General features: G+C 53.7%; 1 protein-coding gene and 1 long non-coding RNA gene across 6 annotated transcripts; one reads left to right on the forward strand and one right to left on the reverse strand.

Moving 5' to 3' along the window:
• The first annotated feature begins 238 nt into the window (after positions 1-238).
• ITPRIP (inositol 1,4,5-trisphosphate receptor interacting protein) lies at positions 239-27,620 on the forward strand. 5 transcript variants are annotated; one of them, XM_053922982.2, is made up of 2 exons: positions 239-634; positions 22,024-27,620. In XM_053922982.2, exon 2 carries the CDS (start codon positions 22,032-22,034, stop codon positions 23,685-23,687), a length of 1,656 nt encoding a protein of 551 aa, XP_053778957.1. In that variant the 5' UTR covers positions 239-634; positions 22,024-22,031; the 3' UTR covers positions 23,688-27,620. The 5 variants fall into 5 exon arrangements, with proteins under 5 accessions (XP_053778957.1, XP_024411422.1, XP_045047500.1 ...); XM_024555654.4 differs by having other exon boundaries at positions 241-634; positions 22,019-27,619; XM_045191565.3 differs by lacking the exon at positions 239-634 and adding an exon at positions 9,693-9,711 and having other exon boundaries at positions 22,019-27,620.
• LOC128780708 (uncharacterized) lies at positions 2,103-12,816 on the reverse strand. The gene is made up of 3 exons (XR_008426709.1): positions 12,699-12,816; positions 8,797-9,083; positions 2,103-6,096 (listed from the first exon to the last, which is right to left on the reverse strand). It is a non-coding gene; the product is annotated as an uncharacterized lncRNA (long non-coding RNA).
• Positions 27,621-27,888: the final 268 nt, after the last annotated feature.

Below are 27,888 nucleotides of genomic sequence, written 5' to 3' on the forward strand. Positions count from 1 at the left end.
TCAGGCCGAATAAAGAAAAGGGCCGGCGTCGCGTCCCGATTTATATTTCCCTCCAGGGGACAAAAGAGGTGGCCGCAGGAATCCGCCGCCAGTAAAACTCGCTGCGGAAAACAAACCGTAGACGTGCCGAGACTTAACCCCTTCCAGTCCGCGGGACTGGACCGACTTTTAAGGGCGTCCTCGTTGCCTCCCTGTCCACTCGCCCCAGTTTACTCCAGTGACCAGATCCCATCTCTCCCCGTCATCCTCCAGTTCTGCTGCCCTCTCTGGAGTTCCTAGGGGGTCAATTCGCAGACCTCCGTGGCGGACCCTGGGCCCGGCTCCCCTAACTTGCTCGGTCCTCCTTAAGGAGCTCTGCGGCCGAGAGTAGAGGCGGGTGTTTTGTTCTTATAAGGAGGAAAAGTTTGTGACATCCAGGAAATGAGTAACTCCGAAGCTCCCCGAGCCCCGGGCTGATGGAGAGTAGAAGGCGGGAGCCGGCCGGGGTATCTCCGCCCCCGACCCTCTAATTGTCCAGCCGGAGGGTGCACCGCAAACGCAGCCAAACCGCAGCGTCCGGGCCCTGGGCACTAGCGAGCGCAGTCTGGGCCCTCACGGTCTTCCCCGCGACGGCGAGTGGGGACGAAGGCGAAAGGTAAGTCTGGGCCAGCAGCCGCGAGGCTCTGCGTCCGCCTCGTGGGTGAGAAGGTAAAAGGAGGCAAAGGACACGGGGGGGGGGGGGTGCGGGGGGGCGAGGCGGACCTGCACCCGAGATGGCGGCGTGGGGCGGGCGCGCGGGGGCTGCAAGGGGGAAGAGGGGGGCTCCTCGGCCCCCAGTTTGGGGCTGACTCTGGAGACCCCTCCGCAGCGCCGGGGCCAAGATGGGGCGCGTTGTCATCTGGCTTTCACGCCCGCGCTCCACGCTCAGCTCCAGCACCCGCCACGGGTAGCACCTCTTCCAGACATCCAAACTGGGACCACGTCTTTGTTCCTACTGCCCCGACGATCCGTTACTTTTCACCGTCTGTTCAGACTGCTCGGACTCAAAGACAGGCCTGAGGTAGTGGGTGGGGGCCCCATCTCTTTAGCCAGCTCCCTTCTCGCCTTCTTTTCCCTCCTGGAAGGAAGGAGAAGGAGTGAAGCTTACTTATTCTTAGTTTAAGGTAGTAAAGCTATGAGGTTGGTGGGGGCGGATAAAGCCCCTGCCGCTTCCTCTTTTGGAACTATTAGTGGAAGAGCCCCGGCACTGCAACACTTTCTCTTGGGGCTGTAAATAATCTCTGCCCCTGACCCATAACTCCATCCCCAACCATTTCTCAGTGTCTCCACCTTTCCGACGGCCTGCTAAAGGGACTCAGAAGCCCCAGGGCCGGGCTTCCCATTTTAAATGCTCTTTCTTTAAAAAAAATGCTGCTGCCCAGGAAGGGGAAATATTTTACAGAGCCTCTCAGTGATGGCATTTTGCCTTTTGCCCCTCTGCCTGTTGTGAGAAGGACCCACTATCCCCACCCCTTCAACACTAGAAGAGCAGCAGGTACTGGCAGAGCCTGGTCTTCTGGATCTGAATCAGTTTCGGAGCTGTATCCAATTTTCTTGTTCCTTTTAAAACTGCTTCTACCTTGGAGAGGCTGCCAGGTAACGCTAATCGCTAATGGGTGCCCTGTGCAGTCACAGGTCCAGATTACTCACAAAATGGCATGGCACACATAGGGAGGATTCCTGCCATTCACCTCTTTACTGATAACGTAATAGGCTGTGCTTTTGAGTCCTCCTTCCAGCCTACGTGCCTAAGTGGCTTTCATTGTTTGCTAATTCCATGTGTCTGCTGCTGCTCCAGGCCATTCTGCCCTCATATTTTCCACTTGTGGGTAACCGTGAAGTGGTTATACTGACTCTCCTCTCCCTGGTTGGATGGAAAGGCTTTTGTTCAAGTGCCACCCTCCAGCTCCAGAATTGTCAAAAGCTGCAGCAGTTTCAAGCTCTGTCTTTGGGGGGTGGGAGGCAAGGATCTGAAATTTTAACCTGATGCCATCATCCCAGAACTTGTCACCTTACCAGAAACACGCTCTCAGCTTCTGCAGCACCCATGAGGAAAACAAAGAGGAGGGTGTGTGGGTGAACTTCTTATCCGAAGCCAAGTTCAGGGAGGAATTTTTGGGTAGGGGCTTCTGGCAAAATTGCCCACCTGAGAAGGTACTGTCTGGGAGGAACCTGGTGTTGTATTTTTCCCTCTTGAATTCCCTGAGGTCAATAAAGAGAAAGAAGGAGGGGGCTTGTCTCATGCAGAGGGTACCCATCTTGGTAGGAGGCCACGTGAGAAGCGTCCTGGGCACAGAGCGCAGGAAGAGTAGAGCTGGACCACTGGAGTGCAGAACCCCCTTCTTAATGGCTCTTCCTTTTAGGGATACCACCTCCGAATGGGGATGTGTCCAGAGGGGAAGGGGTCAAATGGTATGGAAGTTTTGCAAAGTGTGCTTGTGAGGGAGAAGGGAATGAACCTGAGCTATTTCCCATCAGGATGTGAGGCCTAGCGACTTGGGGCTGTGGCCTTTAGGAATCTCAAGCATTGTCACTTGAGAAAAGAAGACTTGTTCTGCCTGGCCTCAAGAGACTCACTGGTTAGGAGAAGCAGGGAAATGACTCTTACTCAGAAGTCAGAAGGAACCTGCCAACAACTAGAGCTCCTCGGTAGGTAGTGCGCTGCCCATCACTCTGCAGAGACAGGTGGCCATCAACAGTTACCAAGGAGAGGGTCCTTTCAGATCGGAGCTGAGACTCTGATGACTCCATGTCTGGGGCTGAGAGGCTCCTCACTGGGGATGAGGTAGTAGTGTTACCAGATAGGAGCCTGGCCCTCAGTGGGTCTGCCTAGGGCCAGCAGTGGTGTATGGGTTCTTGATTTCGTGTCAGAAAGATATCACAGAATGAGTCCAGGTGACTGTGAGGGTATGTTTATAAAAGCTAGGGACAGTAAAACAAGGAAGGAAGGGCCTAGCATAGAAGAAGCAACAGGAGAGGCTAGGCCAGGCTGCCTTGGCTCACTGGGAAGTCAAAGAAAAAGGGGACCTTGGGGACAGGTTCCAGGGATCAGCCTGGGACAAGCTGCCAGATGCCCATTGCCTTAGAGTTTAGGAGCCCTGTGCCTGTGGGGAAAGAAGTGGGGGAAGAAGAGGGGAAAGGGAATGGTGAGGGCTGCTCCCCAGAGGGAGACAGCACTGGGTCCTTTGTCTTGAGGCTTTTTTCTCTTTCTTGCAGGAGGGAATCTGAGGGGCAGTCTCAGGGGAGGGTTTCGGTGAAGTATTCATCAGTTCTCCAGGTGTGCCCTCTCAGGGTCACTGTCTCCACTGATTGGTCAGTGCTGGGGCAGGAGTCATTTAGTCATTTAGTTGGCCCTAGTGCCATCCGCCTGGTTTTGCTTCTCTTCTTGGCCTGGAGCTGAAACAACTGAGGCCTAGATGTTATCTCTAGGAGGTGACCTTTTGTAACTGGCCATTGTGTTCAGCTTTGTGTCTCAGTTTCATTATTCCACTTGCCAAGGAATTTTCTTACTATCCTGTCTTAGTAGGGCAGCCTGTGGGGCTTTGGGGGAAGGTTCAGAAGTGTCCTAGGTGGGGGCAAGTGCCCCAGGTGTGCTGGGGAGCTGAGGAGCAAGACCTTATGTATAGCTAAGACCAGTCTATCTTGAACTCCCCTCTAATCCAGTCTTGCTGGGAAGGAGGACCAAGCCACAAGAATGCTGAGAGCTGATAAGAATAACAGCCCCAGGGCTGCTGCTAGCCTGTTCCATCCTTTGCGTGAATTAGAATAAGGTGCTCCTTCTAGCAGGAGGCTAGCACCTTGGTGCAATTCAGGAAAAGGAGTTTCGCCTGGGTGGACACCGCCAAGGCACAGAGCTGGGCAAATGGCACGTAACCTGGATCCATCCTCACCGCCACCCCCAGGCGGTGTTCTTGACCCGTACGACATCTGTACAACAAAGCCTTGATACAGCAGCCTTGATAGCCATCAGTGATTGAGGACTTGACATTCCCCCTAAACCATGTTCCCTGTATTAACTCATTTAATCTTCACAGGAGCTGCATGACGTAGGTGTTGTTATCCCCATTTTACAGATGAGGAAACTAAGGCACAGCAAAGTAAAGTGTTCAGGAGCCTGGAAGCTGAATCCCAACCCCTGAGAATTCCCAGCATAAGAAGCAAATTAAGCTTAAAAATGTAGTTTGCTTGGGGTCCCTCATGGGAAAGAAGAAAGAGCAGTTGCCTTTTTCTTTCTTTGTCAAAGGAAGAAATACCCTCTCTCACTCAGCTCAGATGGAGGAAAAGATGGAAAACTCATCTGGCAGAGAAAGCTGTAGAAAGAAAGGCAGGTCCAGCCTTGATAGCTGATGGGAGGCCTGGCCCAAGCATCAGATGATGTTCCTTCTCAATAGCTGGGTGGTGTGAGGTGGCAAATCCAGTTTGGGGCTGAGGGTGATGAGTCAGTGCCACCTGGGTGTGCCCCTCACCTAAGCAGAGAACTCCCCCAGGAGTGGAACAAAGTGGGGAGTGTCTGAACATGCTCTTCTGACACTTCCTACCCCCCACTCCCCATCTCTGTCCAGGGCTTGTTCACCTGCAAACACCCGTCCCAAGCTCCCACTTCACAACTCCATCTTTATGATTTCTTATCTCCCATGCTACACATTTCAGCACTTGATTAGCTGGAGCAGAGCATTTTTTACTATGTACCTATGTATAGACAGACAGCATTTAAAACAAACCAGGCTTCTCAGCCAATGAGGAATCTCAATGCCTTAATGTGTCCTGGAAAGGGCTGGCTGGTGCCCAGCAAATTGAGTTGTATTTGCATAAGTTTAACTCCTAGACAGGTGGCCTGAATGGGTCAATAGGAAACCAAGCTCAGAAAAAAGGAACCTGGTCCCTAATTTGCATGGCTGCCTGGGGAAGTGGAAGGGCCAGGACTGGCCACCTACTGCAGCCCCTGTGAGCATGGGGACCAGGCTCTCCCTAAGGCCAGTGATTACTTTGGCTCCCTCAGCCACATGGCCATCCCGGCTGGCCTCTTTGAATTTAAAGGGCTTTTCCTTATCTCTGTCCCGGCTGGTGGGCTGTGGAGGGGGGCAAACTTAGGTTGCATCCTGGCCCCACTGCCCAGTAGTTGGGTGTTCTCTGTATTGGGATAAGTACCTCGACTTTTCCAAGCCCTGGTTTCCTCATCAGTAAAATGGGGAGACCTGTCACAGGGCATGCGTAGACAGGAGCTAAGCACAGTGCCTGGCACACACCAGCAGTCTGGCTGGTATGAACTTCTAAAGTCAGTAGAGGTGGATTGAGAATCTACATTCTCTACCAAATTGTGTGCAAAGGGCAAAGTCACAGGGCCCCAGACTGTCCCAGATGGTGAGAAGGAGGTCGTCAGTGTCCTTGTGTGGAGTGTGTTCTAAGTGAGGGCAAAGCTGCTTGTCCTGCCATTTCAGCCGACTCTGGGAGAGGGAAGGTCAGGTTTGAGGCTTGGCCTTTCACAGGCATCCAGAGGGGAGGGAAGGGTGAGAAAGAGTTCTGGGAGAGAAAGAAGGTCATTTGGGAGTGCCCAAGAGGTTTATAGGATCCTCTTCAGAGTTTTGGGACCTTGATGTTTTCCCATAGAAAGCACATCCCCCTCCATTCAGGTGGCCCACCCCATGACATCATTGGAATGGAAGCACCTTGCAGGTGACATCACTGTTGCCCAAGGCAACACCTCCACCTTAAGGTAGACAGAGGAGCAAGAACCACCTCAACTGTAAGACACAGGTTGAAGGGAAGGAGCACAGAAGGCGGAACATCCACAGGTGTGTTTCTCAGAGGATGGTCAGGAAGAGGGACGGGCTGCAGGTCCCAGGTCAGGGCTGTGAGCCTGTGGGAGGCTGGTCTTCTGGCCTCAGGTTTGGCCCCAGGGAATATAGAGCACAGTGCTGACAGCTGTGGTCTTGTCTTGTTCTCTGAGCTGAGACAGGGAGCAAAGAGTGTGGTTCCTTACATGGGACTTCTTGCAGCTCCCCTGGCTCCGGGCCTCCCTTCTCTGGCCTGAATCTCAAGAGATCAAAACCGTGGCTTCCCTCTTCTTCATCCTTACTCCTGAAAGAAAGTGAGAAACAAGGATGCACATCTTTACTATGGGTGGCCTAAGAGAAAACCTTCATTCACTGATTGGGCAAATAGGTCTTGTGAACCTATGATAGGCAAGGCACTGTGCTAGGGATTCAGTGGCCGCGTGGAGCGTTGTGACCGAATGCACACGGAGAGGAGGAAGGTCTGGAATCCATTGCCCCTGAAGTTGGAAATAGAAGCAGGATCTCAACGGTCACCGCTCACCCAGCTCTAGCATGCCCCACAGAATTCCCATGGTTCAGTTAAACTATGGAATCCCTTCCCCTGCTGTGGTTCATGCAGGAATTCAGAGGTGTCCGAGATACCGCCTGAGACTTTGGGACTGGTGTTAAAGAGGACAGCCGTAGGTGTCTTCTGTGTCCTGCCAAACGGACGCCCTGGGCACAGACAGTAGTGTTGGGAAGGCTGAACTCACTTGGCGATTCTGATGCTCTTCACTTGGTTGCTTGTGGCTTCAGCCACCTCTCATAAAGCTATGTCTCCCATTCTCCTTAAGATAGAAATTCCTAAGCAAGGACTGATAGCATAACAAATGAACATTGCAGGAAAGGAAGAACTCCTTGCCTTAAAGCAGGGGTGTCAAACTCACTTTCACCAGGGGCCACATCAGCCTCATGGTTGCCTTCAAAGGGCCGAATGTCATTTTAGGACTGTATAAGTGTAACTACTCCTTAATAGTTAAGTGAGAGCTCGGCACTGCCGCCAGGTAGAAACAAGGTACTGGACCGGAGGAAACAAGGTGGAGGGCCGGATTCCGCCCGCAGGCCTTGTGTTCGCCACCTGTGCCTTAAAGAAAGGTAAAAAACTAGGCGACATGGTAGCTCTCTAAAGAGGTTTCAGAACAGGGATCTCCCCGTCTTTCAACTTGAAGGTATTCGATTAAAGTTTTTGCCTTGTGCGACTGGCCACAGCTTCAGGCGCTCTGACACAGCTGCCCAGACTTCCAGCATATCAGTGGCTGAAGACATTACCCTAATTTTTTGTATTAATGTAGCTTTTTCAGGGCTATGGATGAAGATTACAGCATCATTAGCAGAGAAAATTATTTGGAAATTGTGCTTAGGAATCCGGTCCTCAGATCATTTGTCACGACCTTTTGTTCACAAAAGTAGAATAGCTTTTTTCAAAAAAAAAAAAGGCTTCATCCACTGAGCGCCTGCTGTGTCTGAGCAAAGCCCCATCTTAGGGGCTTGCGTATATTTATTTCTTTTCTTCACAACAACCCGTTGAGATAGGTATTATTCCGGTTTTATAGGTGAAGAAACAGGCTCAGAGAGGCCAAGCTACTTCCCCAGAGGCACAGAGCTGAAAACAGCAGAGGCAGGATTCAATCCCAGATCTGTGCGTCCCAGGGCCTTGGACTCTTCCTGCCACCTCAGGCCTCTGCTGGGCATGCTAGCCCGGCGAACGTGAAGGTAGCATGCGGAATCCCACAAAATCTAAGTGTCAGAGCTGAGAGGACAGCAGGCAGACCCCCGCTCCGGGTTCCCCCTTGCTGTGACGTGCTCTGTGATACTAGCTGACCGAGCGCAGGGTCCCTGTCTGTTTAAGGAAGACAGTAGCAGCCAGTATCAGATAATACTCAGAGCACTTTGAAATCCTCTGATGGCAGTCCCTAGAAAACAGAGAAAGCCCACAATTTTTAAATGACTCACTTGCAGGTGGATAACACAGTGGGACACCCACTGCCTGGGAGGAGGGCTCCCTTTGAAGCCACCCACCCTGGGCTGCTCCTTTCTCCCTCTGGGTCATCCCTGCAGTGGGTGCAGGAGAGTCTCCTATCAGCCTGGATCAGACCAAAGAGAGGGCGTTGTCATAATTCTGGCCCTGCTTGTTGGTGCAAGGCCACGTGCTCATAACAAACTGTTCTCCTGGGAGCCTGTTTCAATAGCCCTCTTAGTAGCAGCCAGGGGACCCGCCTGAAGTTCATGAAAGGGTCCTTTGTTTGCCGAGACTTTGTTCCAGAGTCGCTGAGGAGACCGGACCACAGCGTGCCTGGGTTGGTGGGCCTGGATGGAGAGTGGGGGACGCCCGACACCCCTGTGTGCTGCTGCAGAGTAGCCCCAACTTCCCTGATGTGGGCCCCCCTGACATGCCACTTTACTGATGGCCCACTCCAAAACGTACTGCCCAGCGTCAGAAGAGCCCTCCCTCCTTTTTCCTAATGCACTGAGGAGAGGGCCTTCCCATCCTTTTGGCTGAAATCCATTTCAAATGCCCAGTCATGCTCCAGGTATCTCTTTAGTAAGTCTAACTCCCTGCATGATGCCTGTTTCACCTAAATTGTCACCTGCCATTCCCTGAACAGTACAGGGGAGACCATAGGTGCTTGTCTAATGTTGCAGAGAAACCAGGTCACTGGGCAGCGTCATAGGAAGACTGAAGACTTGAAAGTTCAAATTCTGGCACAGAGATGTTGAGTGAGTGGCCTCACCTCGCTGTGCCTCAGTTTCCTTGTCTGTAAAATGGGACAGTGCCTTCCACAGAGCTTTACTGTGACACAGAGAATCTTGCACGATGCTTAAATCTCAATAAAGGTGGCATATTGGTTGCTTTGTACTAAACCCTCCCGTGGGTGACAGGGCCGTGCGGTCTGTCGGGTTTTCTCCAGAAAGGGAGACTTGCTCATCACTGTGCCTACGGTCGCCTCTCTGCTCCTCCTCTTACCTAAATTGCATCAAACCCCGTAATCCTCCATTGACCTTCCATTTCAAGGAGGTGGGTATCGGGGAGAGGCAGCTGGGGGTCAGATAAACTGACACTGGGGTTCACTCCTGGGTCATTTTCTTGGTAAATGTTGGTGGGGAGTCAGTCTGCAGTCAGACGAAGGCCATCCAGGCTGCGGCCGTCCAGGCTGCGGTCGTCCAGGGGCGACATCCGGAAGGGTTTTCACTCACATTTCCCAAGACACTGACCACTGTTGGCACTTTGCTTTTCTGACCACAGGGTGCCTCCTAGAGAAAAAAGCCTTAGAAGTTACTTCATTCAGAACTTCCCACTCTACTCCCATTTCAGATTCTTACTCCTGGGAGAAAAGACAGTAAAGTTCTCTCCCAGTCCTGACTCCGTTCATTCATTTATTCATTCAGCAAGCACTCACGGAGCGCCTGCACCTTCCATGCCGGGCATCAGAAACCAGCACTGACTGTGCTGCTAGGGGCTCAGAAGGAGAGGGGAAGCTGTCAGTTGATGCTGCCAGACTTGGAGGGGCAGCCATGAGCTTCGCTGGTGCCAGGCTTCCTGCTCTCCCTCTATGGCAGTCCCTGGGGCCTTTAAAAGAAAACAAGGAGGTGGCGGGGGACAACTTAACCGTATCCCCAGACTTCTGAAGTTGCTGCAAGGATGTTGGTAACCCCCCTCTTTGCATAGGAGCAGGGTTTAGCAAATTAAAACAAGACTTGGCCTTATCACCAGGTCCACAGCCAACAGCAGCGTCCTTTACGGGGCACAACCACGTGACTGCCATACCATGAGTAGATGGATGCTCTTCTCATACGAGTGGGAGAGCCAGGAGTCAGACACAGGCCTTCTGATCCCAGAGCTCGGCCCCTTGGCTACTACAGGGAAGCCTCTGCAAAGTGGGTAAGCTCTTCTGAGCTGAAGCACTTTGGGCTATTTCTTTCTGGGTGGCCTTGGGGCAGGAGTATGTGTCCTGGTGAACTTCACAGTTTGGTGGCTGCTTGCTGCCCACCCCGCTGTGTACATGTTGTTGGTTCAAGGGCACCTACTATGGGCCACGTGCCACCTCTGGCAGAAGCCAGGGGCCAAGCGTGGGCATCACTCATCATCACTTCATCCCTGTGGCCGGAGAACGATACGGTTGTAGGTCAGTGTTGTTCTGTGTAATTCTCAGGGAGCGTGACTCTCTATGGTCAGAGATGATCCTGGGCATGAATTTGCTGACTGTACCTGGCCTCCTGGCTGAGGCCTGTGCTTTCCTGGGAGGACAAGGACTGGGTTGCTGTGACTGGTGAGGCCCTGCTGTGGGAGGGCAGGCAGATGCCGGCTCTGTCGTTCAGCCCCAGGTCCCTGCAGCGGAGAACACAGCCAGGAGGCCGACCACAAGCTCTTAAGTTTTTTTACAACTGGCTTGGCCTCCCCCTTGCCTTTGTGCCTCTTGCTGTTCTCCTTTATTAAGATGAAAGGGGTTTTAGATCTTTGCAGACACGGAGCCTGAGTGTGTGTTTGTGTGCGTGTGCATGCACGCCTGTGTGCGCGTGTGCACAGGAGGCACACAGCACTTCCCTTCCTCCCCCGCCTTTCCCCCTCTCCCCAGCCCGGCTGGGGCCCAGGCATTGTGTCAGGGACCACCCAAGGCCACAGGAGACCAGGGTGGGAGAGCAGCCCAGGATTGCTCAGTGTGGGGGCCGGAATCCCTCTAAGCCAGGACGTGAGTAAGAGGTGATAGGGTGGAGGGAGTGGGTGGGGAAACTGGCTTTTCTGTGGCCATGGAAAAACCCTGGGGGCCCATCACCCCATGCCGAGAGGTCAGGTTGTGTTTCTGAGCCAGTCTCTTTGTTCTCATCTAGGGATCACAAAGAACGGGGTTCGCTGGGTACCAGCAGTCCATTCACTTTCATCCATCCCCAGCTCTTCTGTGAGAGGGGGGCAGTGGGTGTCCAGGGGAGGGCTTTGTGTCTCCTTTGTTGTCCTCTGGCTCCTGCGCCTCCCCCCTGGTCTCCTCCGCATGAAGCCAGCGTGTTTGCTGTTGTCTGGAACCTGCTTTCTGTCACTGCAGCCTGCCCTCCTGGCCCCACGGAGAAAGCGTGGCTTGTTCTGAGCCTTCACTGTTCTGCTTGAGGCTGGGGGTGAGGGGTGTGCAGAGAACACAGTGTGCAGGGAGAGACGGGGCAAATTTGGGGTGCCCTGGATGCCTGCCCTGAGATGGGTGTTAATATTCCCTCCTGCAACCTGCAGGCTCTCTTGTGGGTGCGATGGGTCCCACAGACGGAGGGAAATTGTGAGAACTACAAGCTGAAGCCAGACCAACGTCTGACAGCGTATGAGAGCTGCTTCACCACAGGAAATGGTTAGCACCGTGTTCTATTGTTAGCACACCCTTGTGATTTCAGGTCTAGAAATTTGAGATGGAGATTCGGGGGGGTAGTCAAGGGAGACCCTTCTTAGGAAACACTCCTTCCTACAATGGAGCAGTGAAGCAGGCCTTCTTTTGAAAGGGGGTGTGTCCAGCACGCAGGGTGAGTATACTGGTGCGTTCCCAGGATCGCACATATCCTTAGTGCCGTGAGCCAGCCGCCCCGCGTTAGGTCTCTGCCAGACACCCTGGGGAATGGCAAGACAAACAAGTCCTGACCAAGGAAGGCAGCGGTGGGATGACACAGAACTCCACAGCTCACTCTGATGAAATGGCAGCATCTGGAGCCTTAGTCCAGGCCTGGCCTGGCCTTCAGCTCTTCTGCTCTCTCCCTGCTTGTGTGGTCTTGAGCCATTGCTCAACCTCTCAGTGCCCTGGGCTCCTGCCTGGGAAATGGGGCTGCAGCACGGGCGAGAGAGCTAACTGAGAATGAGACACTACCTGCACGGGTAGCCAGGTGCTGCCTGCACTCAGAGGGGCTTCCCAAATAGGCCATCTTCCTCCATTTGTTCTTCTGTCCCTTTCAAAAAAGATTTGTCTCAGGAGTGTGGGGCAGGGGAGCAGGAGGGAGATCAGAAAGGCTCCTGGAAGCAGTTGCTGAGATAGGCTTGCTGTGAGGGCCTTTGGGCCAGGTCTGACTGCAGAGACATGAGGTATGCACATGGCAGAGGGAATGGTGGGCAGGAGATGTCCAAGGAAAGTAGATAACCTGAAGTGGCCGGGTCAGGCTGCAAGGGAGCCGAGAGGTCCCCTGGAGCTGCCTAGGGCCAAGCCCTGAACATCAGGCTTAAAGTTCAGTCCTGTGTGGCATGGAAACAGGAGCCCTCTGAAGTGGGAAGGAAGACCTCCAAAGCCAGGGGGGCTATCCGGGGTGGCTGGGATTAGGGATTAGGTCAGAGAAGCTGATTCCAAAGGTCCACGCCCGCTAGGCCAGTTAGTGTGGAATCCCCAGGCTTTGGTGCAGAGCAGAGGCTGTGGCAGAGAGGGCTGGGACCCTGGAGGTGCCCAACAGACACGTGAGAGCTAATGGGGTGGGGGGCGGGGGGGGGAGTGCAGGGCACATTGAGCTTTGACACCCAGTTAGTCTCCTGGGGCTGCTGTAATAAAATACCGCAGACGGGGTGTCTTCCAACAACAGAAATGTATTCTCTTTCCGTCCTGGAGGCCAGATGTGTGAGATCAAGGCACCTGCAGTGCCACACTCCCTTCAGATGCTCCAAGGAAGAAGCCTTCCTTGTCTCGTCCAGCTCTAGGGGGCCCCAGGCCTTCCTGGGCTGTGGCAGCGCCAGCCCAACCTCTGCCTCCATCTGCCGTTGCCTTCTCCTCTTGGTCTTTTTTCTCATTCTCTGTCTCTTTATAAGGACACATTGAATTTAGGGCCCACCTGGGTACTCCAGAATTATCTCACCTCAAGATCCTCAATTTAATTACATCTATAAAGACCATTCCTTCAAATAAAGTCACATTGACTTACCTTTTTGAGGACCACCGTTCAGCCTACTCCAGTGACTCTGGATTGGAGGGGACCTGAGGAGGAACTGGGGTGTGGGCCTGGACTCCAGGCTGGCAGGGGAGCCCCTTCTGTGTGTCTGCAAACTTCTTAGTTATCTCGCAGCCTCTTGCCCCTCTACAGCCCAGCCTACTGAGTCTGTCAGTCAGTCAGTCAGCCTGTCTGCTCAGAGACTCTGTGATTTTCCATGACGCCCTGTGGGTCAGGACCTCTGCTGTGCAGAGTCAGCGTGGCTGGACGGGAGGACGCCGTGTCCTTCCTGGGAGATTGATGGCCTCCCTGCCTTCTACATCCTCTGGGACAGGAAGGATGTGGGCTCTCCCACCCACAGCAGGGAAGTCCAGGTTGCTCTCCTTCCTGTGCCTGGACTGGGCAGCCACATGACCCCAGTCCAGAGGATGGGATTGGCATCCTGGTGACTTTCTCTTCGTAGAGTGCATCTTGAGGAAACTTAATGCTTGGACAGGTATGATGGGGCACCCTCTGCGAATCTGGCCAGTGCAGCCATGTGTGGCAACAGCTGAGCTTACCTTGGTAAGAAGGCCGCTCCCCTTACAGTGCATTTCCCAAGCCCTTGTCAGTAGGTCAACCTTAGCGGGACATGGGGTGGCAGGCTCTCCTCTCTGCTCACTCATTCTCTCCTGCTCCCCCACACTCACCAGAGCCCAGTCTTGACCCCTGGCTCCTCCTGAGCTCGGGTCTCTGCTCTGTCTACCTGGGGCCTTCCCTGGATTTAGTGGGGAGCAGTGGGACTCTGGTTCTTGGGCCGTGGGAACCATAGACTTTAGTCTGTGATACCAAAGCTCCCTAGTGCAAGGTCTCTCTTTCCTTCTAGTCCCTGGGAAGGACAGGGGAAGGCAGTTGTGTAAGCCCCAAACACAGGCCTGGCACACAGTCAGCCCTCATAAATGCTGGTTATGGTTATGCTGGGGGTGGCTGCTAGGGAAACACTGGAAGGAGCCCAGTGGCCAGGAGGGTAGCAGGACCAAGGAAGCTGAGCCTGGCTGGAGGCCAGGACAGAGGCCCTGCCCATGGGGAGAGGAGGAAGGTGACTGAGGGATGGGAGAAGGGTTGCAAAGATGCTGAGAAGGGGCGGTGGGAGGGGGCCCAGAACTGCACCCTTTCCACCCACTTTCTCAATTATTTTTGTTAGGCCTCTTCCTTCCTATTTCCCCACTTCCTTTTTTTGCCTGCTCCTCCCTCTCCTACCAGGGCTTGAGGTCTGCCAGGACCCAGGACCCAGTCCCCACCCCCAGTGCTGCTCAACCCCTCTCTGCACCCCCAAATCCCCTCTTCCATCCCTATTTGGGGAGCAAGTGGAAAGAAAGCAGCCGGAGATGCCCCGGTGGTGGCCGTATGACCTTGCCCTTGCTCGGGCGTGGGTCAGCTCTGCAGGTACCGCCATTCTGAAAGGGTGGGAGCCAGTCATGTTGACAGCAGCATGTTCAGAGCTCCTCTTATCAAACCATCTGTGCAGAGTCTGTCTGTCCCCTGGCCTTGAGTCGGGTGAAGAGGAAGCAGTTTGTGGAGACATGTCGCTCCCACAGCCGGTCATGCCCTCCCAAACTCACGACCAGCCAACAACCACTGATATACTGGGTGCCTGCAGTGTGCCCAGCCCTGAGCCTGGTGCCCTGTGGGAGGCAAGGGCATGTCAGCTTCTGGACCTTGCTGGACCTGTAGGTGGGAAGGCAGGGACCAACTGGTGGGTGAACTGATACAAGTTAAGAGCAGGACGGTGACCCGACCTGCCACTGTTCACACAAGGGCGAGGCAGACAGGCACCGAGGGGCAGGGTCCCCAAACGCTGGTGCCCTTGGACTCAGCGGGGAAGCTGGTCTTGTGCCAGCATGGGGCATGGGCTCTGCTAGACAGAAGCATGGAATCAGGAATGAGGCAGACAGGCCAGACCACAGGAGAGCCTCACCAGGGCTTCCGACGGACTGCTCCTGGGGCCCAGACTCCAAGTCCGGACTCGGGCAAACACGCTCTGCGTTCAGCCTGTCCTTTCTCGCAGTCCTATTTCTCCAAGTCCTGGGAAGCTTGGGGGACAGCCCGCCTGGGTGATTTGGGTGGTCGCCACAGGCAGTGGTACCAGGAAGGTACCATCGAGCAGAGGGAGGTAGCGGGGCTCTCTCATGCCCTGGGGGGATGGAGGGAGACCACAGGGAGGGGGACAGACTACAGACAGGGACTCATAGAAGCCACCCAGCAGACCTCCCTGGCCATCAGTCTCTTCATAAGATAGGGATGTTGCCACTAGCTGATACTCTGAAAATTAAAGGACAAAATACATACAAAGTACGTAGCTTCCTAAATGTGGGCTGTTATTGAAAACATCATCACTTTCACAACTACAGTCTGTGTGGGGACCCCCGAGAGGGCCACAGGGTGATCTCCAGCCTGCTTGGCCACCTCTACCTCCTCCCCACCCTGCCCTCCCAGTCAAATGCATCGCCTCTCTAGGCCTCTGTTTCCTCATCTGTAAAATGGGCTTAGATTGGTATAACGAAATCTTGACACTAAATGTGTGGTTTTATTGCCCTCAAACAACTGTGTACTTTTTAGCTGGGACTGCAAAACTCCAGCATAAGGCCAAGTGCACAGTAGGGGTTCAGCCCAGACTTATCAACAGTTTGGTCCGCCCTTGGCCTCTTCTTTCTCAGAGGGCCCAGAACCTAAGCAGTGAGAAAATGACTGCTTTGTCACCCTTTGGGGCGAAAAGGGCCCTCCCCAGCCGTCAACCCACCTCCTGATTCCATTTTGCAAGAAGCACATGTGCTGCTCCTTGGGCTCAGAGGGTGACGCCAGGGCAAGGGCTGCCTTTGCTGTTGTAATTAGCAGAGTTAATTGCACCCCATGGGCTGGGTGGGGGGCAAAGCCTTGGAGAGCTCTAAAATCTGGGCTTCAGTGACACTCAGCAGCTCCCCCCCCTCCCCCTCCCTGGAGGCCTTCCCTGCTGGGGCACAGGTAGACTCCAACGCGAGTGGGCATTAGAACCATCTGGAGGGCTCGTGAACACGCATGTGCTGGGCCCCAGCCCTGTAACTTCTGATCAGCCGGTCTGCGGTTGCACCTGAAAATTTGCATTTCTTACAAGTTCCCAGGTGATGCTGGGGCTGCTGTGCTGGGAACCACATTTTGAGAGCCACTGTCCCAAGGGCTTTGCTGAGCTGCCAAGAATGGGGTCCTGGTCACCCCTGCTGTTGAGGCTACAGTCAGTCAGCCCTGGGTAGGTGGGCCACAGGGTAGAAGGCACACTATGAACACACCGTGGGGTGGACCCAGGCTCCCAGTGCTCCGGGATCATTGTAGGAATTCTGTCTGAAAGGAGGCAGGGAGGCGGATATGGAGCTAAGGGGGTTCACACCCTCATCCTCCCCAGCAGGCAGGCACAGGGAAGATCTACAGATAAGGGAGGGTCCTTGATGAACAGGAATGAAACTCTTCCTCTGCCTTTTTGTAGCCTGTTGCTCACACACCATCTATGCCCCACAGCTCATTCTGTCCCGTGACGCAGTCAGTTGGTGGCTGTCTGCTTCCCCGTGTGGGCTGTAGTGCTTGTCCTGCCAAGGATCTTTGTGGGCCCTGCGACATCCAGCGAGTTCCTTGCATATAGTAGGTGCTTTGTAAACAAAGCACGGTGGAAAGGACTTGGGTTTTGCAGGTGGATGCCGACAGAACAGGCTGGATCTTAGCCAGGCTGTGCCGTTTCTAGTCATGTGGCTAGAAAAGTACCTCATCTTTTGGACTTTGGTTAACTCATCTGTTAATAGGAATAGCCCACTGCTTAGGAAGTTACAGGGGTCCCTGTGTACAGCGCATCCCAGTGAGGACTTGATGAATAGAACTCGTAGTGGCGTTCACTGGATTAAGCTGTGGTGGAGGTGCTGTAGGGCTCTGGGGGAAGCAGGAGTGAGGGACCCCAGGGAACAGGGTTGCCACTTGGGAGTTCACCCCCACGGTCTGGCCAGGCTCGGAGTAACGGTCTGAGTAAAGCACTGGGTCTGGCCAACCACCTGCAGGCCTCTGCCCCTGTGACCCTGGCCCTCTGCCAAGCTAAGTTTAGCTGTGACCTGCATGGGCTGCCATGCTCTGTGGGCAGGGGCTGGGGTGGAGAGGAACTCAGCAGGCTTCCTGCCAGCTTCCTGCCAAGCAGATAGACACAGCCCTGGGAGTGACCCAGGTCTATTTTCAAAGCCAAATCCACCAACTAGATATCTCAGATCACATGTGTGGGGCAGCCTCAGAGGTGAGAGCTTTGGGCCAAGGCGGAGGTGAACATTCTTGGATTGGGGGAAAGGGGCCCTTTGGGAAGGGGAGTGAGAGAGAGAGTTTGTGGGAGGCTCCAGCTACCTGTCCTGTCTCCATGGTCTCCAAAAGTCCAACAGCCCAGATTCTCTCCCCTCATATTTTTGACCCTGTGCCCCCCAGGGCAGTGTTTCTTCCCTGTGACTTGGCTTGGGGAGGGGAAGTAGCAGAGGCTTCAAACTCAGCCCCATCTAGTACTCACTGAGCAGCCACAGCCCAGCCCATTCCCCATCCCTTAGCGTGCCGGAGGCAGGGCTAGCTGTGCAGAGGTTAACAAGGAACAAAATGACCACCGGGATCCCATCCCATGCTATCCCTGGGAGGACATTGAAGTTTTAAGGAAGTAGTGAGTCAGCGGGAACTCTCCATCCAGGAGAATCCAAGGCTCAGAAGGCTTCTCCCCTTTGCTGGGGGGCAGGGTGGGTGGAATGGTGTGCCAAGGGACAGCAATCCTGAGGGAGCGTTTGTGCTTTCAAAGCACTTTTGAGCGTGTGTTCCTCCACACCCCTGCGACTCGGGCAGGGCTGGTTTGCTTAACAGATGAAAAAATAGGCCAATGAGGCCGAGATGGGGAGGCGGTGGTGTTGTAAGGGCCATACTGTTTGCCAGGCACTGTGCTAAGCACTCAAGATAGATTATCTCACATATTAACCCAATCTCCCTGTAACCGAGCCAACTGGGGCCCGTCCACATGGCACCTTGGTGATTGACCCGACAATTAACGCTGGAAGGAACAAGTCTTTATTTACAATATTCCAACCTTGGAGGGGCTCAGAGCACTTCAGCTTGGAGTCCTCTTCTCCCATGAGACCCAGCACTGCCCTTGCTCCCCAAAAGGCTATAAGCCAAAAGCCCCAAAAGGTCCCCATCTCCTTATCTGAATTTAATTAAGCCAGCTGTGCAAACAGTCTCGCAGCAGCTCTCTCTTTCAGGATCTGGGGTACACTGTCATCAACCTCCATGGAATAGTTTAGGAAAGCGTGTGCCGTGGTGCCCAGGATCACGGGGAAGTTCAGAAAAGACGTACCGTATTTGGCTCTGTATAATCTGCTCCCATGTATAATGCGCACCCACGTTTTGGTACACATTATACTTGGAATTATTATGCCCGCAGTATGTAATCATTATACCCATGTATAATGCGCATCCTTATTTTTCCCTCAAAAATTTGGGCACAAAAGTGCGCATTATACACGGCAAAATACGGTAAGTCCGAAGAGTCCAGGCAGAGTCCAGGTTTGCAAGGCCGCAGGCCAGCGTCTTGCAGGGGAGAGCCTTCAGAGTCAGCTAGGGCGGGCACCATCACAGCAGCAACCCATCTCCTCCCTCACTACACCATGCCGCATGGCCGGATCCTGGCCACCAACTACATAGTTGCTTGCTTGCTTCTCCCTCTCATGTGGCTGCTCCATCACTCCTCCCTCATAGCTCTTCTACTCCCTTCCAGGTGCATGGCTGAATCTCCCTTCCCTACCAGCTGCACCATGGCTCTCCCTCCTCACTCCTCACTCCTGGCAACATGGCTCCTCTCTTCATGGCTGCCTGCCCTTAGTTTAAATCCTGACCTGGAACCTCCTGTGTGACCTCATCTCCAACTCCTCCCACAATAAGCTACAGTTGCCAGTTCTCCTGTATCGTTTACATTTATTTAGCTGCCGTTCCCTGATCCAGGGGGAACCTGCCTCCCCTGGCTACTTCACAAGTCAGGTGTGCCCTTAAAGGCACACCCACCTTGCCCTAGGCAGTAGCACAGCTATTAAACTAGCCTGTCATGAAAAGTACCTTAACCCAGTATAATCAGCTCCCCCCATCCTCCAACCAAGGACTATTGGGGTTTTCTCCTATTTTCCCTGGGCGCCCCCCTCATCCTGTACCCCATTACATCCCTATGAAGGATAGGCTATCATTAGTTCCATCTCACAAGTAAAGCAGTGGAGCCCCAGAGAAGCCATGTGACTCCCCAAGACCGCTCAGGAAGGAGCAGGCCAGTCCACTTCTATAGCTCGGGCTCCTTCCACTGTGATTCCCTTGTGCTCCTGTCCAGGTCTTGTTTGTAACCCTACTCCTCCTTACCAGTGTTACTGTGGGCTGCCTGCATCCTGCCAGAGCTCCTCGTAGGGGCATCTGTATGGCCCACTCCATTGGCCCACTCCATCTAAACCTGCAGGAAAGTTCATCTGCTATTCCCATCCCTTCACAGCTACTCTTAAAAGAAAACTTGCTCAGGGGCAGGCATTTTGCTAAGTACTTTACATGAATTCTCTCAATCAAGCTTTACAAGGGAGGGATATAAATGAAGAGAACCTTTACAAGGTTCTGAGGAGTTCAGTGATTTGTCCAGGGTCACATACCTAGGAGGAGCACATGCTGGGTGCTGACCCAGTCTGTCTCCTCCAGAGTCCATCCTGTTACCCCCTCGTACATGGAGTCAGTTGTCTAGTTGGTTTGGAGTTTTGAACCTTGCTGCCCCGGGACAAGGTGGCCCGTACAGCCCTCCACCCTCCTGCAGGCCCAGGGAGCCACCAGATAGAGAGGACTTTGTAGTTTCAGGGCTTGGCAGTAGTGCCACTCCCCAGCTGGGGGCCTCCTGCCCTGAGTTGGCATGGAGACTGACCTGCTGGATTGGGAGCTGCCAAAAGCTATTACTGTGACTTGTCAAGGCCTGCTATGCCTGGAGGTGGCTGCCCATAGCACAGAGGCCCTGAAGGAACTCAAACCCTCAAATTATCTCCTAACTGACTGCTGCCTGGTATTCTAATATTAATGCTCCTTTATCTTAAAACTCTGATCCAGCCCTGGCTGGCATAGCTCAGTGGATTGAGCGTGGTCCTGTGAACCAAGGGGTCACCAGTTCGATTCCTAGTCTAGGGCACATGGCTGGATTGCAGGCCAGGTCCCCAGTGGGGGGCACGTGAGAGGCATCCACACATGGATGTTTCTTTCCCTCTCTTTCTCCTTCCTTTCCCCTCTCTCTGAAAATAAACAAATGAAACCTTTAAAAAAGAAACAGCTCTGATCCATATTAATCAGCCAGTCTCATGGCTTGTCCTTGGACCACCGTGGCAAAACTTTCCATTGATGGTTCTCTAATGTCGTAACCAGGGCTGACCTGTTTCTGCAATTTTCTAATAGGCTGCTCCTTGTCTTGAGTAAGAAAAGCTGGCTAGCTGCCGCCCTACTTTTTTGTCACCCCCGCCCCCCTCCCAGTCTGACTTCCTTCACTTTCTCCCATCCTCCACCTCCTCCTCAGGTGGAAATACACACTTTCAAATTCATCTATCTGTGAGGCCTGACCATGTCTGCACACTGAATTCTGCTCCCAATGGACCTCCCGCCCCACCAGCCCGTTTGATTCCTGCTGACACAGCCATCTGTGTGTAGGGCAGAGTCACAGCTGGGCAGCAACTCAGGTCATTAACATCCTGGCAGTGCCAGGTAGAAACTGCAGAGGTATCTTTACCTGGTGACAAATACCTGCTGCTTCAGGGTGCAAATTCAAGATCAGGGAATGGGCTCAGGCAAAACGAAGACGCTCCTATCAGTACGTGTTGGTCTGCGCCAGGGGGGTGGTGGGAGGAGCCCTCCGTGTTCTCTTTGTTGTTCAACACCAATCTCATTTGGTTATTTGCTCTCCTAGCTGAGGTCTCAGGCAGGCAGGAGACAGGGCTGGTGTGGAAAAGACCCACTGTTACTTCCCAAGGTTTCTGCCAGGGAGAAAAGGAGGTGCAATGTAAGGCTTACACTGCGAGACAGCACTTCTCAGACTTTGATGTGGACGGTATTGAAATGCAGATTATGGTTCAGTAGGTCTGGGGTGGAGCTGAGATTCTGCATTTGAAACAAACTGCCAGAATATTTTGCAGCTGCAGAGTGTGAATGGCAATGATTGTAAAGGGTTAGCACTTCCCCAAAAGTCCCTTGAGACCTAAAAATTCATTTATCCTGGAGGAAAAGAGTGTCTCCTTTCTCAAGTAAGAAGTAGCATTTCAAGGTCAGATGTCTTGGTGTAGGAAAACCAATGTCTGGTTTGTCTCTGAGATTGTCCTGGGAAAGACCCAGGAGATGAATGCCTGAATTTGGGGTGGGGTCCTCCAGACCAGAAGGAAAGGTTTACAGTAAGGGAAGATGAGGGCTGCAAACAGCCTCAGAAACATCGCTGTTCAATGAAAACATGCTGTGCACCGCTCCCTGCTGTGTCTGCGGTCTGCACAGGTCATCACGTCCAACCATATGAAGACCCCGTGGGTACTGTGGCTTCTCTGGTGTGCAGTGAGGAAACTGGGGCTCAGAGATGTGAGCTAGCATGCCCAGCATCACACAGCGAATCAATGACAGGGCTGGCTTTGGAGCCCAGCCCTCTTATTCTTAACCACTAGGCACTACTGCATTGAGGAAAGATGTATTTGCCACACATAGTTGACTGGGGGAGAAGCAGATGTCTCATTTGCCTTTTTAGGTTTCAAGTGTTGGAGAAACAACTGATTTCATCATAAAGCAGAATTTTTTTTATTTATATGACTAACAAGTCCAGAGGTAATGGCTTCAGGCATAGCTGGATCCACTTTCCTCTATGTTGGCATCTTAGACCCTGCTTTGAGGTAGCTAGAGAACCAACAGCACATGTAGCCCTGTTCCCATTGGCCCCAACAAATCCTACCTCTGTCTCCCATTGGACCAAATGGAGTCACGTTCAATCCTGAACTAATCACTGTTGCTTGTTGGGGACTGGGGTTGGGGGGACTAGTCTTGGGCCTGAGTTATATGCTCCCCTAGAGCTGGGGGTGGGTTCATCTCCACCCAAGCCTTAAGGACTGGGAGAAGTAAAGGGTTGGTTCCCAGGGAAAGTGGGGTGTTACTATCAGAAATTGTAAGACATTCCCCAGCTCAACAGGGCAGGGGTTGGTGGGAGGGTCCAGGGAAGAAGAAGTGTTGAGGGAAGCTTGGTGTGACTGTCAGTCTCTTTGTGTTGCCAGGACAGCTCCAACCATGGCACTGGGGCTCTTCCGGGTGTGTCTGGTGGTGGTGACAGCCATCATCAACCACCCGCTGCTGTTCCCACGGGAGAACGCCACAGTCCCCGAGAATGAGGAGGAGATCATCCTCAAGATGCAGGCGCATGAGCAGAAGCTGCAGCTGGAGCAGCTGCGCCTGGAGGAGGAAGTGCGGCTGGCGGCGGAGACCGAGGCCCTGGAGCAGGTGGCAGAGGAGGGCCAGCAGCAGATCGAGAGCCACACGGCCTGGGACCTGTGGAGCACCCTCTGCATGATCCTCTTCCTGGTGATCGAGTTGTGGCGGCAGGACCACCAGGACGGGCTGTCACCCGAGTGCCTGGGCGGGGATGAGGATGAGCTGCCTGGCCTGGAGGGCGCCCCGCTCCGAGGCCTCACCCTGCCCAACAAGGCCACACTGGACCACTTTTATGAGCGCTGCATCCGGGGGGCCACAGCTGACGCGGCCCGCACCCGGGAGTTCGTGGAAGGCTTTGTGGATGACTTGCTGGAAGCCCTGAGGAGCCTGTGCAACCGGGACAGGGACATGGAGGTGGAGGACTTCATTGGTGTGGACAGCATGTATGAGAACTGGCAGGTGGACAAGCCGCTGCTGTGCCAACTCTTTGTGCCCTTCACCCCCCCTGAGCCCTACCACTTCCGCCCAGAGCTCTGGTGCTCCAGTCACTCGGTGCCCTTAAATCGCCGGGGGTACGGCCAGATCAAGGTGGTCCGGGCTGACATGGATACACTGGGCTGTATCTGTGGCAAGACCAAGCTAGGGGAAGACATGCTGTGTCTCCTTCACGGCAAGAACAACTTGGTACGGCCCAGCAGCGAGATGGAAGACCTACTGTGTGCTAGAGGTTCCCCATACCTGGACACAATGCAGGTCATGAAGTGGTTCCAGGTGGCCCTCACCAGAGCCTGGCACCGCATCGCCCACAAGTATGAGTTCGACCTGGCCTTTGGCCAGCTGGACACCCCGGGGTCCCTCAAGATCAAGTTCCGCTCAGGGAAGTTCATGCCCTTCAACCTGATTCCTGGGATCCAGTGTGATGACTCAGACCTGTACTTTGTCTCCCACCTCCCCAGGGAGCCCTCCAGGGAGACCCCAGAGTCCAGCACTGACTGGATTCTGTCCTTTGCTGTCTATGAGCGACACTTCCTCAGGATGACATCAAAGGCACTGCCGGAGGGCGCCTGCCACCTCAGCTGCTTGCAGATTGCCTCCTTCCTGCTCTCCAAGCAGAGCCGCCTGACCGGCCCCAGCGGGCTGGGCAACTACCACCTGAAGACCGCACTGCTGCACCTCCTGCTGTCCCGGCGGGCCACCGACTGGAAGGCCGGGCAGCTGGAAGCTCGTCTGCATGAGCTGCTCTGCTTTCTGGAGAAGAGCCTGCTGGAAAAGAAGCTCCATCACTTCTTCATCGGCAACCGCAAGGTGCCCGAGACCACAGGACTCCCCGAAGCTGTGCGCAGGGCTGAGCCTCTCAACCTCTTCCAGCCCTTCGTCCTGCAGCGAAGCCTCTACCTGAAGACAGTGGACTCCTTCTATGAGATGCTCAAGAACGCCCCAGCACTCATTAGCGAGTACTCTCTGCATATCCCCTCAGACCATGCCAGCCTGCCCCCAAAACCTGTCATCTTGTAGAGCGGCCGGAATCTCAAGGGCCAAGATGCAGGGCATCCCACATGCCCACCCCACCCCTCCAAGAACATCTCAGGCCCTGTCCTGAGAAAACGGCAGGCTTTGTTGGGGCCATGGCTAGCCTGCCTGAAGCCAGGCCCTAAAAAGTGGAGGAAACAGAACTCCAAGCTGGAAGGTAGTTTGCTTTCATGCATTGGGGCCGGCCGGTGAAGCTGTTATCTAGGTTTGGGGCCTGAGCCTTTGCAGCTTTATTGTTGGATCACCGTGAATGGCCAAGATGATGATGGAACACTCCATGAACACTGACTTTGAAATAATGCAACATCACTTTGGTGTAATTCTTTTTATGTCACAGGTCCAGTCTTTACTTGAATATCGGCAGAGGATTGAAGGGATGCTGACAGGGATCCGTGATAAGACTGCACACCCCTATTTCCAGGAACCCTCAGCCCCAGGCATCTGCTACCAAAGCGCTAATAGGGACAGATGTGGGAATTCACAACAGTCCATTCACAGCCTGCACAGTAGGGGTCCCACTGCGGCTGACATATTTTTGTTTTATTTGGAGACAATACCTAACAGGGATTCAAGGCCCCACGTGGCTAATGTCTTTGTTGCACAGAAGTGGGTACTTGGCGGCAGAGAGAAGTTTAAGTTGACCACTTTTTCAGCTACACACCTCATTCAGGGTGCACCCCCTCCTCCCTGCCCCTTTCCCCAGCTTGGTGCTGTGTCCCAAGCACCATGGGTGCCACATACCATGCTGGGTACAAATTCAGTTATCCCTCACCCCTCCTTTTTCTCGACAGCTAGTGGGGGAGGGCAGATGCCAAAGGTGGAAGCTGATAGAAAAGGAGAGGCACAGGGTGACTGGGACGAAGGACAGCCTAGCACCTGGGGTTCAGGAGAAGTTGCAAAGCTGAGAGGTGAGGAATGCTGTTGCCCTGAGTGCTCTTCAGGGCCCCGGTCCTAGAGCAGGGCGTCCTTGGAAGCAAGAGCAACTGTGGAAACCTAGCTCCTGTCTACAAGCCCAAGACCCCCCAGCTATTCACTCCAGCAGAGTTTCCTCACTACACGGAACGCCCGTTCTGGGTGGGCTTGCTGGCCGCACAGATGACCGAAACCCTAAGAGCCCAGCAGAAGCTTGGCTAACTGGGAACGCACAGGGACAGCATTGTGGGAACAGCTCCCAAGCCTCAGAGAGGCCACCTCGCTACTGCGGGAGCTGTGGTCACGTGGCAGGCACTGGAGCCTGCAGTTGGAACTGGCCTCTGTCTCCACACCTGGTTCCGAAGGGCTGGGAAGTGTTTTTCGTCCACTGTGGCTTCACTGGTCCTTCAGGATTTCCTCTCTCAGCATTGCCTCAGTAACCCTTGCAGAGGGCCAGGGAGGAGGCAAGAATGAGTGTGCCTTCCGCAGCACCTGGGTCCTCCCTCCAGGGTGAAAGCAGGTGGTGCATCCCAGATGGCACACCCCGTTCCATGGGCTGTTAGACTCACCGCCAGCTGAAGAAAGGATATTGTCCCTACCCCAGGAGTGCTCTCACCTGGCCTCAGAGTGCTCGAGATGGACAATTTGCCCAACAGGGTTAATTCAGGGCAGGGGGCTCAGCCGCAGTGGGGCACTGAAGCCTGTAGGAAGCCTTCCGTGTGAGCTGGAGTTAGACGGAGCAGTGCCTGGGTCTGCTGCTTCCAGGGACCAATCTTGCCCACGTAGTCTCCAACAATATCCTCGAGCCTCTCATTCTGCTGGGCTTCATTTCCAGAGTCGGGGTGAATTTCCTTATTTATTATCCCCTATGCCTTTCCTTTCCCTTCTTCATCTTTATCTTATGCTTGGAAGAGACCCCAGCAACCAAGAACCAGCCCCCAGAGGCCAAGACCAAGCCTGACTCTCCCTCAGCTTCCCCTTTGCTTCCACGAGAAAGTCCACTGAAAAAAATACCTTGTTTATACAGAGAGGACAGAACTCAGCGGGGAAATGGGGATCTTTTATGCACCGAAGCGGCTTCTGAAGCAGAAAGCAGCAAGGCTCTTGGTGTTCATGCTGCCTTATTTATATTAAAGGAAGAATTAAATTCCTGCAAAGAGGAGAAACTGGTCACAGTGTTTGTTTTTAATTGCTGAGGTTCCCAGGGCAGAGTTGGGAAGGGGGTGGATTTCCTATTGACAAGCAGACGCTTTCACTCCTTTTTATCTTATGCTTTCAGGAAACACTTTTTTTTTAAATTAGCAAAATAGAACATTTCTAGCCCATCTTTGAGGAAGCCTACAGAGTTCCAGAAAGGGCCTCGGAAGGGCACTGCAGGGTGGAGTCCAGCCCAAGACCTTACTTGATGGAGCTTGTGTGCCAAGAAACACAGGAGCTGGAAGTAACGGGAAGCTTTTGGTTTTCGAGGAGAGGTTTTCTTAGGCGGAAGAGTTTTGGCCCTTTGGGACACGCAGGCCTGTCCACTAAGGACAATCCCGCTGTTCTTCTCCCCTTTTTCCCTTCTCCAGGATTCTTGGCTTTACCCAGCACCTGCTCACTTGCTGTACAGGATGCGCCCGGGCTGCATTTTGCTGAGCCTCCTCACAAGGCTAAAATGAATAGGGTTGGGCCCAAGGCCCAGAGGTTTGTTAGGTTGGGGCAGGCCCCACACCCTCAAAAGCCCCAGCCCCTCTTGTGCCTTGCTGAAGCACAGCCTTGGGTTGAGAACCTGGGACCAACACTTTGGTTCATAATTAAGTTGTCATCAGAAACACCTGGAGAGTTAGGTCAAATGCCCACACCCCACCTTGAACCTACATGGTGCCCATGTAAGGCTTTATTTCTAAAGCTCCCGCTAGTAACTGATGACACCCCTAGTTGAGGATGGTTTTTTATGTCCTTTCCAGATAACGGGAAAGAAAACTCAGGGTCTGCTTTCCCCGCAGAGCTATTGGAAGACAGATCTGGGAGAAGCCAATGAGCCACTTGGGATCTACCACCCAAGTGGCATCAGCCACAGCACAACTTCCCACAAGTACCCCACACACAGCAGTGATAAGAGGAGCAGAGAGGACGGGGGTGGGGAAAGCTGGTGGGCAGGTCTTTCTAGCAGGTCATTAACAGTCTACATGCAACTATTGGGAGCCTCATGTGCATGACGCATTGCGGAGGACGGGAAAATAAACGAACAAGCCTGTGACCTGGGGAGGACAGTAAGGTGGCCTCCCAAATGCTCACCTGTGAAAGTGCCGTAAGAAAGATGGAGGTGTGATGCTGGTAGGGTCTGCAGGGAAGCCCCATCAGGGCTGCCTCTTCCAGTGTGGCCTCGACGAACCACTGGTTATCACCTGGAGCCATGCCACAGACTTCAGTGGGAGGTGGGAGTCGGGCTCAAGAATCTGCACCTTGCCAAGTTCCCCCGGTGATTCTGAAAGTTCAGGAACCACTGATAACCTGCAGGGATTAGGGCAGGCCTCCAGGTAGGGTGCTGCCCGATACAGCTTCCAAACGATGGGCAGCGCTGGTCAGGGAAAGCACTCCAGCCAGAACTGTGGAGTGAGGGTGGAAAAGCGTAAGAGAGTTAGGCAGCACTGCAGTAGCGTCTACTGTGTGCCAGGCACACTTCTATATACCTTTTCATAGAGTCATTCAATCCTTGTCAACCCTGTGGTGTGAGGGCTGTTGTTTTCCAGATGAGGAAACTGAGGCACCAAAGGGTTAAGTGACTTCTCCGGGGTCACACAGTGGTAAGTGCAAAGCCAGGATTCAAACCCAGGCAGTGTGCCAAAATGTGTGCTGCTGTATACGGAGAAATAGCAAATGAGTTTGAAAAATGTTGAGTGGGGCTGATCACAGCCTTGAACACTAAGGTATTTTGAACTTGATACATTAAGTTATTTCATAATAAAATTCAGACTTTATACAATGGCGAACTAGCTATTGGTGATCTTTGAGAGAGAGAGCAACTTGATTCACCCAAAACTGGGAAGCTCTGAACTATGTGCTCGGCCCTGTTAAGTGCCATGGGGATCCGTGGCTGGCTTCCAGAGGGGTTGGTGGCAGCTGTGGCGGCAGTCAGTGAATGTCCCAGGAGCCCTAACTGATGTCACTCTGAAGGCTGTGGTTGAGAACATTCTCATGCTCCGGCCTGGCTCCACCTCATGGGACAGAGCTGGAAGGCTGTTTGGTTTGGCCAGCGGACCTCCAGCAGAGAGAGCCAGGAACCACACAGTGA

The sequence above is a fragment of the Desmodus rotundus genome, chromosome 4, assembly GCF_022682495.2.
Source record: "Desmodus rotundus isolate HL8 chromosome 4, HLdesRot8A.1, whole genome shotgun sequence".
In the NCBI taxonomy this organism is placed as follows: domain Eukaryota; kingdom Metazoa; phylum Chordata; class Mammalia; order Chiroptera; family Phyllostomidae; genus Desmodus; species Desmodus rotundus.